At 42.8% G+C, this 18,907-nt stretch overlaps 1 protein-coding gene across 1 annotated transcript in view; it reads right to left on the reverse strand.

The window, feature by feature from the left end:
* Positions 1 to 258: 258 nt before the first annotated feature.
* acvr2ba (activin A receptor type 2Ba) overlaps positions 259 to 18,907 on the reverse strand; it is a 43,872-nt gene continuing 25,223 nt past the window's right edge. The window contains exons 3-11 of the mRNA XM_030349361.1: positions 14,339 to 14,442; positions 13,650 to 13,798; positions 12,519 to 12,662; positions 11,958 to 12,101; positions 10,556 to 10,704; positions 9,820 to 9,934; positions 9,453 to 9,591; positions 8,873 to 9,003; positions 259 to 8,415 (exon numbers count right to left, since the gene is read on the reverse strand). Of these exons, the coding sequence (XP_030205221.1) occupies positions 8,194 to 8,415; positions 8,873 to 9,003; positions 9,453 to 9,591; positions 9,820 to 9,934; positions 10,556 to 10,704; positions 11,958 to 12,101; positions 12,519 to 12,662; positions 13,650 to 13,798; positions 14,339 to 14,442 (1,297 nt within the window). The 3' untranslated portion in view covers positions 259 to 8,193. The remainder of the gene's footprint in view (positions 8,416 to 8,872; positions 9,004 to 9,452; positions 9,592 to 9,819; positions 9,935 to 10,555; positions 10,705 to 11,957; positions 12,102 to 12,518; positions 12,663 to 13,649; positions 13,799 to 14,338; positions 14,443 to 18,907) is intronic.

Below are 18,907 nucleotides of genomic sequence, written 5' to 3' on the forward strand. Positions count from 1 at the left end.
ATTAACTAGTTTTTACCCTAGTAGGAATAGTGTTACACAATAGTTTATTTGTTGAAGTGTGTGAATATTGAATAAACATGAGAGATTCCCCAGAGTGTTCCTGTGTACAGGGTCTACCATTTGGGGCTAGGCACATGAGGCCAAGCACACTGTATTAAAATACCTGCGTGTAAACAACTGAAATCTATATCATATACCTTTTTTTCTACAGAGGTGGACTTGCAACAGGTGGGTTAAAACATGACAACGGGCTCCAGATGAAGTTAATTTACATTATTTTATTGTTTTATATACAAAAAGATAATGATGCGATAATCCTTTTTTTTCACTGTTTTTTTCAATAGTAATTAGTTGTGTGTGTGTATGTGCCTCCTGTGGACTAGCACTACATTCGTTCATACAATGGTCCTGGCACTGTGGAGAGAGAGAGAGATAGGAAGAGAGAGAGACCAAGGGAGGAACGCACATACACACATCAAGAGTACAGTTCCCTCATTGTATTCAAAACTAGACTACCTCGTCTCTATAGCCTGGTCGTCTTTTTTGTTTTTCAATTTGAACCACTACAAAAGATAATCCAAAAGCATAAGAAACATAACAAAGGCATGTTCAGTCATTGTTGCAAATTATATGGATATGTTCGAAGGATCTTTGCTGGTAAAAAACAATATGAATCTTGTCTAACCGTTATAACAAGACTAGGTTTCTACTTCTCCCTCAAGGAGGTGGTGGGGGAAATGGTGTTGTCTCTTAAATGCATGTCGCAAAAGTTTTTTTTGGAGAAAAAAAATCCATCTGTTCATATATATATTATATATATGCATATATCTACAGAAAACCGAAGCTCCATACGTACACTTGAGATTTATTTTTTAAACCTGAACCAAAACCAGTTTTCACCATGTCAAGGTTGTTAGTCATAAAGCATTTTTGCCTTCTTTCTTTTTTTAAATTCTTTATAGCATGTTGAGAATCAGTAGTATAAGAATTTCTCGGCCGTCTACAGCTCAGCTAAAACAGGGAAACGAGATACAAGATTAACATTTCACAAATTCATCCCCATTGTGATGGAGAAGGACTGAGTTCTGCAAAGACAGCAATATCCTGATTTGGCATTTCACCTTTAAAAACCTTTTTTCTTATTTCTAATTACAATCCCATTCCTTCCATGATGTGGATTCTGAATACAGTTTATGCAATAAATACAACAAATATAACCTATTGAAAATGTTTCCATTTCTGTGTCTATCACAGATCCCTTCCGTTGCTTTTTCGAAAACAAACCGTGCCTTGCTTTTTTTTGATTAACATGTAAAGTTTGGGAATGTCATTCAAATCAGGACTCAGCCAGCCTTGCACACCCCAATCCACCAAGGTGCAGAGACAGATGAGTCAAATCCGACTGCTTTTATGTCGTTGACCTCTCTCTCTCCTCCCCTGAGGAAACAGCACTTTATTAATAAGAACGATTGACAAATAGCTGGGAGACCCCTTTGTTCATCCAACCCCTTGACAAATACCAAGGAAACCCATCAGTTTGCATTGGTGGTCGAAGACTGGGATATTCGGAAATGTCGAAAAATATATTTGTGTGTGCATTGCGTTTATACCGTTTTTATGTTGACTTATAATGTCCGGCATTACTCTTTAGTGGGATTCTCCTTCGATTTATGATTCAGAAAAGGAAACTAAGAAATACAGCCAGACAAAAAGCCTAGCTTAAAATGCTTAAATAAACTGACAATAATGACTATATGGTCACAAATTACAGGAGTTATGTAATGTATGTATTATGGAAGCTTTTGGTATGATATGGTAATAGAGGAGATTAATATCCACACTGAATGACTCCCCTCTCCATACAGGTATAATTTGTATAAACTTTAAGTCCTTTGAATCCAAGTCCTCCAATTTATCCAGAGAAAATCCAAGCCGAGCAGGTTGGGGTTCACATTGTCATTGTCAAGGGGTGCACTTTGGGAATCAAACCTAAGATCAGTTATTCATCCACATGGCTGAGCAAATTAAAATCGTAGCATATCTTCCCCATGCCTCTTAAAATAAAATGGGCTTGACTAGAAACATAATTTACATTGAAATTCTCATAATTACAGCATTATTTCTGACATCGACCATCATCCCAGTGTCGTGGATTGTTACAGGAAAAAACAACAACCATGGACTTTTCACTGACGTTTCACTTGTTAAAAAATCTACAGTTCAGCTGTAGATTTAGTTCACTCGGTAGAGGCCATTTTGCACAGGATGAGGTTACTGTTGGTTTTTGATATAATTCACAGGTCTGTTAAATATTTGAAATATGTTGCTACTGCATCACTTGCCGGTAGAATGGAAGCATAACTTGCCAGGCTAACTCAACCGAGGCTAACTCAGCTGAGCGTCCCATCCATTGTTTGACCCGACAGGGCAATTGAATATCTCACCCCACGCCAGTTTAGGCTTGGAAGCATGTTTGCCCACACGTTGATAAGGTTTCAGAGGCTACATTTAGTCGTAGATTGCAGAAGGACATCACATCCAACAACTAAATAAATAAGAACAGCTGTGTTTTCAAGAGTCTTTTCAATCTATTCATAAGCTGTTGTTAGGTATATATATATTTATCTCATACCAACAACTTAAAAGACCCAATGGAATTGAAATTGTGTTTATTTCCAAATATTTTAAACGTTATCAAGTGCTATAGTACCATTTCCTGTCCGCTATGGTGCTCTTGAGTACAACTTTTCTGCCCGTCAAGCTGTAAATTAGGTAATAGGTTTCTGAAACACCTACCATCCAACTCATTAAGTGAGTGTGCTTGTTGATGGCATCTGTGTATGTCTCACTGTTCACTAACTCACTGTTGTTCTACATCAAGAGATGAATACTGGCTGGGTTCTGTTAATATGTATCATAAAAGTACACATTCAGGTCAAATAAATTAATTCTGATTCAGGATTATCTTTCTTACTCTGAATCCTATTGACCGTGAGTCTGAGAGAAGGATGTTTTCGGACAATTTTGTTAAATCGCAACCAAATGCATATTCACATTATTGAGTATTTGAAGGATTTTGTTTTCATCACTCAATTGTAAATTGGGACGATTAACAAATTAAACCACTAAATACAGGCAAATCATTGAACAACTTTTTTTCTCATTTACTGATGATCAGGGAAGAAGAAGAAGATGCAGAAGAAGAAGAAGTGTAAAGGGAGTTGAGTGAAAAGAAAAGAGAGATGAAGAGAGGCACCAACAAAGACAACCAAAGACCCAGATCAGCAGATAAATATGTTGCGAGATACTGTCATGCTGCCATACTGTGGTGGACATTAAAGCAGTAATACTTATGGAGTCACTTAGGGAATTAACAAACCTATAATGCCATTTCCAAATGCTTCTGTCCAGTAGGGGTTTGAATACATTGAAGGATTTGCAAAATGTTGGCAGAATTGGTTTTGTTAGTGAAAAAAACTTTTTCTGATTGATTCCTTTTGGTAGCCAAATATATAAAGTATGCTTTCTATCCAGATATCTAGAAGTTATGTCTGTTACATACATATATTCATCACAACCTTATGTATGGCTGATGTTATGGGGTTCACTGTAGGGCGGAACTTGAGGACAATATTGAAGGTACCACCTGTGTTTACTTTCCCATCCATCTTTCCTTTTTGTTTCTGCTTTGAGACAAGGAACAGACCCCACAGATATGAAGAATGGAAGATGTAAATGGAAGAAAACATGAGAGAAAAGCAAGAAAGATATTGCAGAGACAGTGAAGTTCCCCTTCCGCCTCCCTTGTGGCATAGTAACACCGCCGTGGGTATTCTTATGATCTCAACAGCACTCCCAGCATGGCAGTCAACACAACCATATTCTATGGCACTGTACCATTTCAATACAAAAATAGTGGTTTCAAAATGCTGGTTAGCGAATTTATATTAATTTAAGTTGAACTCGACATGTAGAAGGAATGCATCAACTGACTAATATTAGTTAAAGATATGGCACAGTTTATATCATGTCAAGGAAAAATCTAGTTGCTTGGTTTTCAATGGATAATTGTATTATAATGTGTTATGTCTTCATCTGATCACTTTTGACTGTGATCCCAGACACAGATTATCAAGGTAAGTCTTATATAAAATATGAGGGTTACAATTATTTCCCTGAACTTATGTCGTCTTCTTTAGAAAATCTTTAATATTTTCAAAGACAGCCTGGTTTCGAAAAGGAAATAATTACACTTACAACATCAAATGAGAAGTGTATAATTCAATTCTTTGTATAGAATTTACAATCGCTATTCTCATTTCCTTTCCTTCTCCTGCCTCCATTCAGGCCTATCGTACAAGCAGAGACTGTGGGCTGAACACAATGCTGTGAGGGGTCCACGCAGGAGAACAAGGAGATTCCAAGGTCCCACTGTATAGAAAAGAAAGAGAAGAAGGAGGGAGGGGAGTGGCAAGTAGAGGCAAAACCAGCAGATTGTGATGAAGGAAGAAGAGGGATTCTGGAAAGGCGAGGAAGAAGAGGGGAGGAAGCAAGAATAGCTTTGACTACAGCAAAGAGAATAGAAGAGAGCAGCTAGTCTAGTCGAGGGAACAATGTCTAGAAAGAGGATCAACAATTCGGTTCAACGGTAAAATACTATTTACAAGGGCCATGGTTCCAGTATGCTCTATGCAACAGCACCACGCTGAGACAAACAGCATTAACTACAAGGGATAAAAAAATAAACCAATAGGTCCACGGCCCACTTGAGACTGCAGCGTTTCTGTATTTACCATCCCTTAAAGTTACCACCTTTATAATAATTTTTTTTCAGACTTAGTGGGGAAACATTGACCGGGTAGCACATCCTTCAATAAAACCTATTGGAAACATAATGTATACCCTAATTATATACTGTAAAATCTACAAAATAAAAAAAAGTACAATAAAATATGTTTACTACAAGTCGTCAACACAACTAATAAAATATAGAAACAGGACTTACAAGACGTAGAAAAAGTCATCTGAGGTATATCTGTGTGTTTTGTTTGAGGTGATTTGTGGTTGATGAGCAGTAATCGTTCTGACTTTTTCTTGTTTTTCCTATATTTTTTCCGGTCATGTATTATTATGATTATTATAATTATAATTATTATAATTATTATTATCAATTTTTTTTTTCTTTCACGCATGCAATCTCTTCACTAGCTTTAGCGCCTTATTGTCCCTGACAATTTTGAATATTTTGACACGTGTGGCTCTGCAACGCACCCCTTCCCCGCTCTCTGCTAACCTCACAGAGAGGGGGGAAGAGAGACTAAGAGAGCGAGAGAGAGAGAGAGAGAGAGAGAGAGAGAGAGAGAGAGAGAGAGAGAGAGAGAGAGAGAGAGAGAGAGAGAGAGAGAGAGAGAGAGAGAGAGAGTTGTTGCATGTGTTCAATGCACTGAAAGTAAAAATCACAACTAATAAAAAAAAAAGAAGATACAGAAATATATTCATCTTTGAGTTTTTGAATCATCAACAGCAGCATGTTGGACATTCATGGTTCCGTGTATGGCATCACAGAAGGACAAAAAACACATTCGGCTCCCAAGCTGAGTGAAAGAAACACGAAAAGACATAATCCTCAGTTTGCTTTGTTTGTTTAAAGTACTTATTGTCATATATTGAGGGATGAGTGTGTGTGTGTGTGTGTGTGTGTGTGTGTGTGTGCGTGTGCGTGTGTGTGTGCGTGTGTGTGTGTGTGCATAAAAATGTGTGTGTTATGTGCTGAGCTGTTTGTGGCCTGTTTCCAAGGCAACAGAAAGCATGGTTTTGGTCCGGGGAGGATGCACAGAGCAACATGAGAGGAGTGCAAAGAAGAGGTCAGAGCAGGGAGGAAGCAGAGACCTCTAACGCTGACCTCTAACTCACTGTCCCTGGATTCTTACCCAGTCCTCTGCTCTGCATGGGATCCTAACTCAACAGGTCAAACACACGACATGAGCCCCACACGGAGACGTGGTACAACTGGCCAGGCTGGGAGTTCACACTGCACCGATGTCTCATGGCTGGAGAACTGTACGGAGAGATGGGAACAGGGAAACCTTAATCCATGGCGGCCACAGTTGAAGGCCAGTGGTTCCAACGGTGGTTTGTGGCGTTGCAGTTTGGCCAGGAAATAAGAAATGTTGTGAACTTCCGGGTGACGGATCATTCACTGGCCAATTCATATTGATAGTAAGAAATCTCACAAGAAACAAGGCATTTGAAAAAAGAAAAAATTCATTATATACCATACACACACACACACACACACACACACACACACACACACACACACACACACACACACATACACACACACACACACACACACACACAAACAGATACACACACACACAAACAAACAGACACACACACAAACAGAAACATTCACGTAGACTCAAAAGGCTCCAAAACACAGTCACACGCTGACTGCATAATGTGGATGCATTAAGAGGTCTTTGCACCTTAGGGGAACCAGTGTTTCAACCTCTTGTTTGGGCACCTTGAAAATGTACTTATTTCAGGACGGCCAACAGGCATTTTACAGACAAGCCTCGCCAAAGTCTCTCGCCGGCCACTTGGGTCTTTCCTCCTCTCCAAAATCCACACCCCTTGTCCCTGGTAGACCTGGTTACCTGAGAAGTTCATTGCCGTGCCAACCATAATGCTGAGGTTGGGTGTTCTCTCAACCGATCTCGAAAAAACGTGACATGCAAGGTTGGTTTCCTGAAGGAAAAACGACCCGTTCCAATCTCCATTCCAAGACAGTCCTCTTTCCCAGTCTTCAGTCAGAATAAAAATGAGCAACGAAAAAAAAAGAAAAAACAAGCTCTTGTTTTCAAAACAAACCATGTCAAATTTCGTTCTTTCACATAAAAAAACGCTTTTGCTGCTTCTTGCCGAGCTGACCTGACATTTATCCTGTGTTTTTTTGGATTCAACCCGTTCGATCCGAAGGTATGTATTGTGTTTATAGCGCCAGCAGACTGAGGAAAGAAGGTCAAATTCAAGGTGTAAAAAAGAACATAAACAGTTGTAAAAAAACTCCTTGAACAGAAGTAGGTTCTTGATGTTTGTGTTATTGTGTGTGTGTGTGTGTGTGTGTGTGTGTGTGTGTGTGTGTGTGTGTGTGTGTGTGTGTGTGTGTGTGTGTGTGTGTGTGTGGGTGTGCGTGTATGTGTGTGTGTGTGTTTATGTAACAGTCGTGTTCCTACAGGGATTTTTGCAGCATTGTTGTAAAATCATCCAATGCTGGGTGGTAGGTGGTTGCTAGGTGACACAGAAGGCAGGCTGCTTGGCAGGCAGGTGAGTGTGTTATCAGTACGAGAACTGCTTATTTTTCTGTACCTGCTACCAAAATACAGTTCTGAATAATTGGACAAGGAAGATGGAATACCAGAGAAAACCGTCTAAAAAAGTCCATAAAAGATCAAAAGCAAAAATATAGTTGTCGCTGAGGTTCCTAGAGAAAGATCATTCACTCAGTCGGACCCTGAATGCATATTGACGTGGTGTGTGTGTGTGTGTGTGTGTGTGTGTGTGTGTGTGTGTGTGTGTGTGTGTGTGTGTGTGTGTGTGTGTGTGTGTGTGTGTGTGTGTGTGTGTGTGTGTGTGTGCGTCAGCCGTTTGAACTATGTCATTGAAACGTGAAACGTTCAAATGTAAAATACACAACATGTGCTGGTAGTATGGTTACAAAATATAGACAGACAGAGAGACAGAGCATGAGAAAGGGCGAGGGAGGGATGGAGAGGGAGAGAGAGATGGCAAGAGAGTGAGACAGAGAGAGAGAGAGAGAGAGAGAGAGATGGCAAGAGAGTGAGACGGAGAGAGAGAGAGAGAGAGAGAGAGAGAGAGAGAGAGAGAGAGAGATTGCACTCATAGCACATGTTCAATAGCAGCGGCATTCATGTGGAACGTGGGCCTGAAATAGTTAAATTCCACTGAGAGGGTATAGTGTGTGTTATTTGTGCATTTATATCTGTGTGTGTGTTTGTGTGTCCGTGTTGTTCCTCTAGCTTAGTTAGCACAGTTAGTCGTACGTCAGGAAGAGGAAGTTGAAGTGAACTCCAGGAATTCTGGGTAATGTCAGGTCTCCGGAAAAAAAATTGGGGAGATAATTGAAAAGGTCAAGGGTTGTTGTTTTACGTCAAGTGTCTTGAGTGATCATATGCTGGACTCTTTGGGGGGCAGGTCCACATTGGTGACCATGGGAACGGGCAAGACCATGGAGACCAGCAGGGCGTGGTTCTCGGAGGTAGGCGGAATTATGGTGGCGTTGAGGCGGCGGATCTGTGAGATCCGTTCCTCTACGCAGCCCGCCGACAGGCGAGCCTCGGCGTCGTGGTCCCAGCACTCCTCCACCGTCTCACACATCAGGCCCAGGCCCTGCACCGGAGACCGCAGGAGAGAGAGACATGTCGAGGGAGAGAGACATAGAGAGAGAGAGAGAGAGAGAGAGAGAGAGAGAGAGAGAGAGAGAGAGAGAGAGAGAGAGAGAGAGGGAGAGAGAGAGGGAGAGAGAGAGAGAGAGAGAGAGAGAGAGAGAGAGAGAGGGAAAGAGGGAGAGAGAGACATAGAGAGAGACATAGAGAGAGAGAGAGGGAGAGAGGGAGAGAGAGAGACATATCATGAAATAGAAATATGTGTGTAGAAATATCATGACAGAGAAACAGAAAAACAAAGAGATATGTTGTCGATAGATAGAGCAATAGACAGATAGAGCAATAGATAGAGAAATGGATAGAAAGAGCAAGAGAGGGCCGCTAGACAGATGTAGCGATGGAGAAATAGAGCAACGGATAGATCGATGCATGCGTGCATGAATGTGTGCGTGTCTCCTCACGTTGTGTTTGAGCCACCAGTCCTTGAACACGGGCCTTAGCTTCTTGTGGACCACCACCTCCTGCAGGTCCTCCAGAGTGGGGTGTTGACCGATCTCCTCCTCGAACGGCAGCAGGTACTCATCCACTGGACCTTCACACACACACAAACACAAAGACACACACACAGACACATACACACACACACACACACACACACACACACACACACACGCACACACACACACACAAACACACACACACACACACACACGCGCGCGCACACGCACACGCACACGCACACACACAAAGACACACACACAAAGACACACATACAGACACAGACACAGACACAAATTATGAGACGGAATATGAATATGTTTGAGTGAATGTTTCTATTCGTGTGTATGTCAATTTGCCGATGTAAGTGCTTACATGTGGATGACTGTCTTTATGTGTGTGTGTGTGTGTGTGTGTGTGTGTGTGTGTGTGTGTGTGTGTGTGTGTGTGTGTGTGTGTGGTGTGTGTGTATGTGTGTGTGTGTGTGTGTGCGTGTGTGTGTGTGTGTGTGTGTGTGTCTGTGTGTGTCCGTGTGTGTCCCACCATCAGACGCCTTGCATCGGGACACCAGCTCCCAGAGCACCAGGCCCATGGCGTACATGTCTATCCTGAGGAAGGCGTCCCTCTGGAAGTTGATGGCTCCCTCCAGGACCTCTGGGGCCATGTAGCGCCGCGTGCCCACCTGGCCAGGACACACACGGAGCAGTTACACATACGGATACACACACACCACAACATATACACAGACAATCTAATTATACACACACACACACACACACAAAAAAAACAACAACATAGTTATACAGACACACACACACACAAACACGAACACACAAACACACACACGCACACACACACACACTCTAAGAAGCACAATTATAAAACACACACACACGTCCCTCTTGCTCACCTGGCCGTGCGTGTCTCCAGGTGGCTCCCCAGGCTCAAAGACCACAGCCAGACCAAAGTCCCCGATCACGGCTGTTAGATCCATCTTCAACATCACATTCTTACTCTTGAAATCCCTATGAGACACACGCACACAGAGAAATAATGTTACGGTTCAATCACAATAATCATGCATTGACTTGCAAACCATTCACCGAGACAATTGTGCGCAGGCATAAGGAAACGTTGACATTAATTCAGAATCAAAAATCCCATCGACCACGACTGTCATTCTGCGTAAAATTTAACAAAACAAATTGAGATCGAGATTTGACCTCAAAATAGCAGTTTGAGGGCAATGCCTTTACTCAAGCACACACATGTGGGGCGGCATGTGGCTGAGGAGGTAGAGTGTGTTGGCTGGTAACCGGAAAGTCGCTAATTAGACCCCCGGCTCCTCCTTGACGAGTGTCGAGGTGTCCATGAGCGAGACGCCTCACCCTGACTGCTCCTGACGAGCTGGCTGCCGCCCTGCGTGGTTGACTCCGCCGTCGGTGTGCGAATGTGTGCATGAACGGGTGAATGTTGGGCCATATAAAAAAGCGCTTTGAGCGGTCCCTGGTTAGAGAAGCGCTACATAACGCAGTCCATTTACCATTTACATACACAGGTGTGCGCGCCCGCGAGTACCACTACAGGCACACTAGTGATGCATAGGTGTTGTTGTCATGTTCTGTTGAGAGAGGGGCGAGAGACACCTGTGGGCGATGGCAGGTTTGGGCCCCTCTCCCTTGAAGCGGGGGATGTCCTCGTGGAGGTAAGCTAGGCCCCGGGCCATGCACTCCGCAATGTGACAGAGGTCGCTCCAGGCCAGGATGTTCCCCTTCAGGTAGTCGGACAGAGAGCCCTGCACAAACACACACACACACAAAACGTCTAATGAGTTGAGGCAGGCAGGAAGGAAGAGCATGTGTTTAATGCCAATAAAGCATGTTGAACATTGAATTTGATTTTAACTACAGGCAGAGAGAAAGGCTTTGCTTGTTAGGGTTAGGGCTATGGCTATCAGCTGACAGCCAAGACAGAGAGAGAGAGAGAGAGAGAGAGAGAGAGAGAGAGAGAGAGAGAGAGAGAGAGAGAGAGAGAGAGAGAGAGAGAGAGAGAGAGAGAGAGAGAGAGAGTGTAAGGGAGTGTAACTACAAACTGCAGTTGAGGGTTGGATGAGCTCCTGGAGGACGGCTGACTGTCCTTATTTATACATCCCCATGACGAACACACCATCATTGCATTACTTTACTTTATTTGTGTGTGTGTGTGTGTGTGTGTGTGTGTGTGAGTGTGTGTGTGTTTGTGTGTGTGTGTGTGTGTGAGTGTGTGTCTTTTTTTTGTGTGTGTGTGTGTGTGTACGCGTGTGCGTGCGTGTGTGTCTGCATGAACAAAATGTCCTGTTGGTTAAGAGAATTATGTGCAATCTGCGAATGTGTGCGATAGGGCTGGGTAAAATCAATTTAATCGATTTCCGATCGATTTCATTTAAATTTTGCAATATCGATTCATAGGGCATGAGATCGATTTAAGTTTAAACTGTCCAATTTACAAGTTTGCACTTAAAACCTGTTGTTTAAGCTGAAAAGAAAAAAGAAAAGACATTTGTATTTTGTAACACAGTTGAGCCATTTTCATTATTTAATAGCAGATCGAATCGAATCGAATCGGCTCGAATCAAGATTATTCGATTCAGAACATTATGAATCGAAATCTGATCGATTTAGGAAATTGGCCACGATACCCTGCCCTAGTGTGTGAGCGTGTGTTTGTGTGCGTGCGTGCATGCTTGCGTGTGTGTGTGTGTGTGTGTATGTCAAAGGTGCTATTGGTCAACACAATGCCGGTTTTAAATAACATTTTATTCTTATCTGGACAAAACACACACAATGAGCACACACACAAACACACATACACACACACACACATACACACACACACACACACACACACACACACGCACACACACACACACACACGCACACACACACACACACACACACACACACACGCACACGCACACACACACACGCACACACACACACACACACACACACACACACACGCACACGCACACGCACACGCACACGCACACACACACACACACACGCTCACCCTCTCGTGGAACTCTGTGATGAGCCATAGCTCGCTGTCCAGGCTGCTGCCGCGGCGCTCCGCTCCGATGTAGCGCAGAAGGTTCTCGTGTCTCATGCCCGGCGTGGCGTAGATGTCCCGCTCACTCTCCCAGGAAAACTTGTCCTGGAGAGAGAGAGAGAGAGAGAGAGAGAGAGAGAGAGAGAGAGAGAGAGAGAGAGAGAGAGAGAGAGGGAGAGAGAGAGGGAGAGAGAGAGAGAGAGAGAGAGAGAGAGAGAGAGAGAGAGAGAGAGAGAGAGAGAGAGAGAGAGAGAGAGAGAGAGAGGGGGAGAGTGAGAGGGAGAGAGAGAGAGAGAGAGAGAGAGAGAGAGAGAGAGAGAGAGAGAGAGAGAGAGAGAGAGAGAGAGAGAGAGAGAGAGGGGGGGGAGAGAGAGAGAGAGAGAGAGTGTGACTACAAACAAAAGTTGCTGGTTCCTTCCATCAATGACTGATTGGCTCGTCTCTTTTTTCAAAGACTTTGAATAAAAAGGTAAACCTAAATTTTGATCTGAAAGTGCTCCATTAGCTTTCAGTCACACACACCTGCATAGGGAACACCTTGACGGCCACATATTCGTTCATCATCTGGGCCTTCCACACGCAGCCAAAGCGCCCCCTGGCTTTGATCTCCAGCAACTGCAGGGGTTTGAGCCCCACCAGAGGGGAGGAGGGCCCTGGCCCCGGGTCCTACAGGGAGAAGCGTTGTGGAGAGAGAGAAGACATGAGTGAGAGACTTACTCATTCATCAGAATGTAGAGATCAGACTGATGCAATTCCTGGTAAGATGAACACTTAACCATAAGAGTGGGCTTTGTATACTATTTTCTTGTCTACTCTTTTGTTGTCCATTCTATTCTGCTCTATTCAACGCTACTGTGTTCAAGTCTAATCTATTCTACAGTATTCTTCCAGCCGACACGCATGTAGTCCAGTCATTTCAAATGTGTTATCGTCCATTATTTTATCAATGCAATCTATAATGTTTTTTAGTATAATAGATGAATTATCTAAACGATCTACCGGTCAAAATGCCACAACACTGTTTATCTTTTATATTGTTCTATTGAGAGCAGGCATGCTCCGTTTGGAATGTGGACATTTATTTCAGGTTTGGGTTGGTAGTTTGATTCTTCAGCCACTCCTAGAAAAACCTTGTAATCCAAGACAGTGCAGCTCTTAACTGGTAACAAGGAGGGTGTCACCTTGTAAAGCCTACGAGTGTGATTTTGAAGTGACTGAGGGGGATTATTTTGAAAGTTCTTGGAGTGCCTATAGGGGCTACAGAAGTGCTATATAAAGGCAGCCCATGTTTTAATGGCGGCTTGAAATGCCATCCGAAATTGAACTGGACTGCTCCTAAACTGCAGTGTCACAAGCTCAACACAAGGGGGAGCAGAGACACAATCTCGGTTTGCCTGTGTACAGGTTGTCTGTCTGAAAACGTATGTATGTATCTATGTGTGTTCCTCTATTTATGTATGTGTGTATATTTGTGTGTGTGTGTGTGTGTACCTGTATATATGTGTGCGGTATGTGTATGCGTGTATCTACGTGTGCGTGTCTGTGTGCGTATATCGATGTTTTAATGTCTGCACCTGTATCTTCATGGAGCTTTTGTATGTGCCCTTGTACGTGGGGTTGTGTGTGTGTGTGTGTGTGTGTGTGTGCCCTGACCTCGATGATGTCCACGTGTCCGTACGGGGGCTTGCGGTGGCGGTACATCCAGAGGGCGGAGAGCAGCAACAGGGACAGCGTGGTGATGGGCAGCAGGCAATACACACTCACACTGAGCACACTGGAGCTGGGGGGAGGTTTTTGGAAAGCTGAGAGAGACACACACACATAATTATAACGATTATAGATAGATAGATAGATAGATAGATAGACAGATAGATAGATAAGAACTTTATGAATCCCCCGGAGGGGAAATCCCTTTGTTACTATCAACAGCCCAACAGGGTAAAATACACTACAATAAGATTACAAAGTACTAAAGAAAAAAAAAATACGCTAAAGTAAATGCTTAAGGAAATGCTAAATTAAAGACAAACGGAATAAACAGGGCAAACAAAACAGACAGTATCTAAATCATTAATTATAAAGTGTAAAGTGTTAATTATAATGTGGCTAGTAAAACAGTATAATGTTATGTTCATATCAACAAATAAGACACCCAAACACACGGTCACACATGCTCACACACAAATACAAACAATGGTTTATAAGTTAAGCCAAAAACAGAATCATAATCATGTTTATATTGAACACATAAACACACATAGGTAATACGGACAAACGTCTCCCATCACTATGCTAACAGAAAATATCACATAACAATGCACTACAGACACACACACACTCACTCGGTCCGTTGGGGGGCTGGTGGGTGAAGCGCTCGTTGCAGAAGTTTCCCTCACAGCAGCAGAAGAAGACCTGATGACTGTCCTCCGTCGCTACACACTCCTGGCTGAGAGAGAGAGAGAGAGAGAGAGAGAGACTAAGACATTACACTCCTGTTTGAAATGTATATATATATATATATATAGAGAGAGAGAGAGAGAGAGAGAGAGAGAGAGAGAGAGAGAGAGAGAGAGAGAGAGAGAGAGAGAGAGAGACTAAGACATTACACTCCTGTTTGAAATGTATATATATATATATATATTAGAGCTGTCAAGCGATTAAAATATTTAATCGTGATTAATCGCATTAATGTCATAGTTAACTCTAATTAATCGCGATTAATCGCAAATTATTTTTCTATGCTAAATATCCCTTGATTTTTTTGTCCCATAATTCTTCTCATTTTAATTCTCTTATCAACATGGTGAAGTGCATCGGCTTGCCTTGTGCAAATTATTTTTTATTGATAACAACATTGGCATATACACTGATCAAAACAGGACGATACAAAAAAAGAGCCTATAGTGCAATTAAACGACTGCTTTGAACAAATGTCATTTGAACATAGCAGTCAGGCTACTGCTTCTTTGTTTTGAGCCAAAGAAAAAAAAATATATATATATATATATATAAAATAATTGCGTTAATCGCGCGATATATTTTTTTAACGCCGTTAATAACGCGTTTAACTGACATATATATATATATATATATATATATATATATAGAGAGAGAGAGAGAGAGAGAGAGAGAGAGAGGAAAAGACATTACACTCCTGTTTGAAATATATATGTGTCTGTCTATATATATATAGAGATAGAGAGAGAGAGAGAGAGAGAGAGAGAGAGAGAGAGAGAGAGAGAGAGAGAGAGAGAGAGAGAGAGAGAGAGAGACAGAGAGAGACAGAGAGAGAGAGAGAGAGAGATTTTTCAATTACATTTATTGACATTAAATAATATCAGAATATGTAAAATATGTCTCGGGTAAAAGTCTCCAAATTGTTCATAGCTTTATAAGATCTGAATTTTGACGTTACAGATTTGACATTACAGCCCAACTCTGATACTGCATGGTGGCCTGGGTTATCTTCCACTTTGTTGTACCTACTACCAGAGATTGAGACTCATTCATTTGGCGTCTCCCACCAGAAAATTTAGTGGTTGCCATTTTGTTTTATTATTTTTCCCAAACCATGCTCCAAAAAGGAAATTAGTCAAAGAAAACTTTTCAACCCCACTTTTCGACCCATCGGTCCAGAGACACCCACAACATTGCATGTGAGATGGACATTATCCCCTTTTGGGAGCAAAGTCATCACTGCTCTCTGACAGGAAAGTGGTCAAACACCCTCAGACAGGCCTTCATTGAAGACTTCTAAAATGTGTCTCTTAAAACATCCCAAAAGGCTTTATACAACTCCACAGTCAAGCCATCAGCACTAGGGGTTTTCTTCCATCCATGCTCTGCAGTGCAGAGTGGAGACCCTAAAGGTCTTTCAAGAAGCAAGTTTAATTCACTTGACACCTTAGGTAATCCTTCACAAAAGGCTTACAGAGGTTCTTCCTTTTCTGTATATTCACTGCTATACAAAGCAGAATAAAACTGGACAGCCCGCCTTTGGATCTGACTGGCATAGGTGACTCAGTGTCTGATAGGAGAGAGTGAATGGATTTAGTTTGTCCATTCTTCTCCTCCAGACTGAAAAAGAAACTCAAAGGCACATCCATTTTTGTTTCAATATCAGCCTGTTTCATGGTTGGGTTGTAGCACGCGCATCCACGATTACAAGCTAAACTGACGGCAATCAAAAACACTGTGATCGTGCCTGATCCGTGCTCCCGGCCAGGTGTGCGGACAGGAGGATAATCTTTCGAGCTGAACTGTAAAAAACTGAAGTGGGCGACAGTGGACCGAGCACAGGTGGTATGTGGTGATGTACTGAGTACATTTAATATTATCTGTATTCAGCCTAACATTTTCAAACAGGTAGTTTGTATACAATCATTCTCACTTGTGGTTGTGTGTGTGTGTGTGTGTGTGTGTGTGTGTGTGTGTGTGTGTGTGTGTGTGTGTGTGTGTGTGTGTGTGTGTGTGTGTGTGTGTGTGTGTGTGTGTGTGTGTGTGTGTGTGAATGAAAAACAGTTGTTATTCTTAATGTTGTAACTTGCCCCTTGCTCTGTGTGTGTGTGTGTGTGTGTGTGTGTGTGTGTGTGTGTGTGTGTGTGTGTGTGTGTGTGTGTGTGTGTGTGTGTGTGTGTGTGTGTGTGTGTGTGTGAGTGTGTGTGTGTGTGTGGGGGGGGTTATAGTTCTTTCCCTTTGTACAGTTGTCAACAGTAACCAACAAATAATATAATTGTAAGGAATGCATCCTGCATTCTGAACAGGGCTGCAAGGCCACACTGTTGTATTCTGTAATATTTTATAACATCGGTCATAATTGTGCCAATTAGGGAGAAAAATATTTACTGAGGTGTAACGCGGTATATAAAGTTTGAGAACCACTGTTCTACACAATAGGGAGAAGAAACAAAACGTTTTGAAAATAAAAGACCCCCTCCACTGCTAGTATTCAACGTTTTCAGACATGTCCTCTGCATTTTTTCAGCATTTTTGTATCAGGAGGCTCGACCCTGAGAGTGATTCAGACTTGAGGCTCTCTATGGAGCCATCGGTGTTGTTTAGACATCAGTGGGAATCTCTGGGTGGCTTAGGGGGGTTGGCTTGCAAGGGGCAGCATATGACGTAGGGTCAAAGTTCGCAAGATAAGTGCGGCCTCTGTCACTGTAGTTTGTTTTGGTTGGACCACAGACAGCATGGAGGCAGAACGGGCAGAACGATCATTTTAAATGCAGTTCAGCTCCCGGAGTACACTGCCGGACTGCTTTGGCGGCGGCCGGACGCTCCGGGAGCGAGAGAGAGAGAGAGAGAGAGAGAGAGAGAGAGAGAGAGAGAGAGAGAGAGAGAGAGAGAGAGAGGGAGAGAGAGAGAGAGAGAGAGAGAGAGAGAGAGGGAGAGAGATGACACCCCTGAGAGAGAGTCTAGTCTGACACAGAAAGACAGGGAGACAACACTTGTGAGAGACAAACATAGGACTCGTCTATAATGGATAGAGAAAGAGACATAGCCCTACTGTCAGAGAGAGGGAGATCAAGAGAGAGGGAGAGAGAGAGAAAGGAGACAGATAAAGAAGGATATAGAACACGTCAAGGCCATCAAGAACAAATATTAATAGACAAACATGAGGACCATGGACATGAAAAAGCCACCAGAGAGAGAAGGAGGGTAAGCGAGAGGTGGCGCAAGAGAGAGAGAGAGAGAGAGAGAGAGAGAGAGAGAGAGAGAGAGAGAGAGAGAGAGAGAGAGAGAGAGAGAGAGAGAGAGAGAGAAAACGAGATGAATGCCATTTCCAGATGCCTCATCATCAACAGCTAAACAGTCCCCGTCTCCTGGGATGGGTGTTCTTAACGAGACGCCCTGTAGTCCATCACTGTTGATGCACCCCGATAACGCATTATGGCCTCACATCTTCACGCATCGCCGTCGCTAAGGTGACCAAGGCGATGAGACGCGCAGTAGTGCTGGCCACGGTGATGACGGTCTTGATTATGACCATAGCGCTGGTGTCATGGCCCGGATTTCTCATTGACAGGTCATGACCACAGAGGGGATGGCTTCACAGCGGCATTGCAGAGTCGCCTTAGCGTTAGCATTGCAGAAACTAATACTGGATTCACCTCAGATGACTGGTGGCCATGTAAGAGCTAGTTAGGAAGCATGGTGCGTGGTATCGCTGGGGTGGCTCAGGGAAAGAGCAGCGATACTAGGATTTTATGCGAACAAGCAGGCGGGATCTTGCATCGATTTCTTTTCCAGACAGCTGATCTCTAGAAGAGGAGTGATTCATCCCAATGGATGGCAACTCTTTCTCTCTCCCTTGCGCGGTAGAAACTTTAACTCCCTTTATTTCTCTCATTCTATATCTCCATATCTCTCTCACACTCGCTCAGGGTCTCACTCTCCCGCTCTCATGACTTCAGTTATCTATGTATCTACCAATACATACCATTTAAATGGGAATTACGTAAGGATTGGGAAAAAAGCTGTCCATGTGAGGGTGTCTGAACTTTTGTGTGAAAAACAAAAAACAAACTTGATGTCTCACTAGAAAATTTATATCATATCATATTACGAGCTCCCTGCCGATAAAGACACATAAACATGTTGATAATATGTTCAACTCAAAGTTAATATGATTGCTGTGGATATTCTATTATAAAGAAGATACATGGTTTAAGTGGATGTGGGCTACTCAATACTTATTCCATCACCAGGACCAGTCATAATATAATCAGCAGAGTTGTCTATCATCTTGCTAGTTTACTCTTCTTAGGCAGCTGTGAGGTGGCCGTCATCTGTAATTATACCAGAGGCCAACATATACCTGCTATATCCTGTGTGTTAGACCTTGAAGTATATTGCCAGGAAGCATCACCATGTCAGACTTGTTAGAGATATTGGCTTAAAACACATCT

The sequence above is a fragment of the Gadus morhua genome, chromosome 23, assembly GCF_902167405.1.
Source record: "Gadus morhua chromosome 23, gadMor3.0, whole genome shotgun sequence".
NCBI lineage: Eukaryota > Metazoa > Chordata > Actinopteri > Gadiformes > Gadidae > Gadus > Gadus morhua.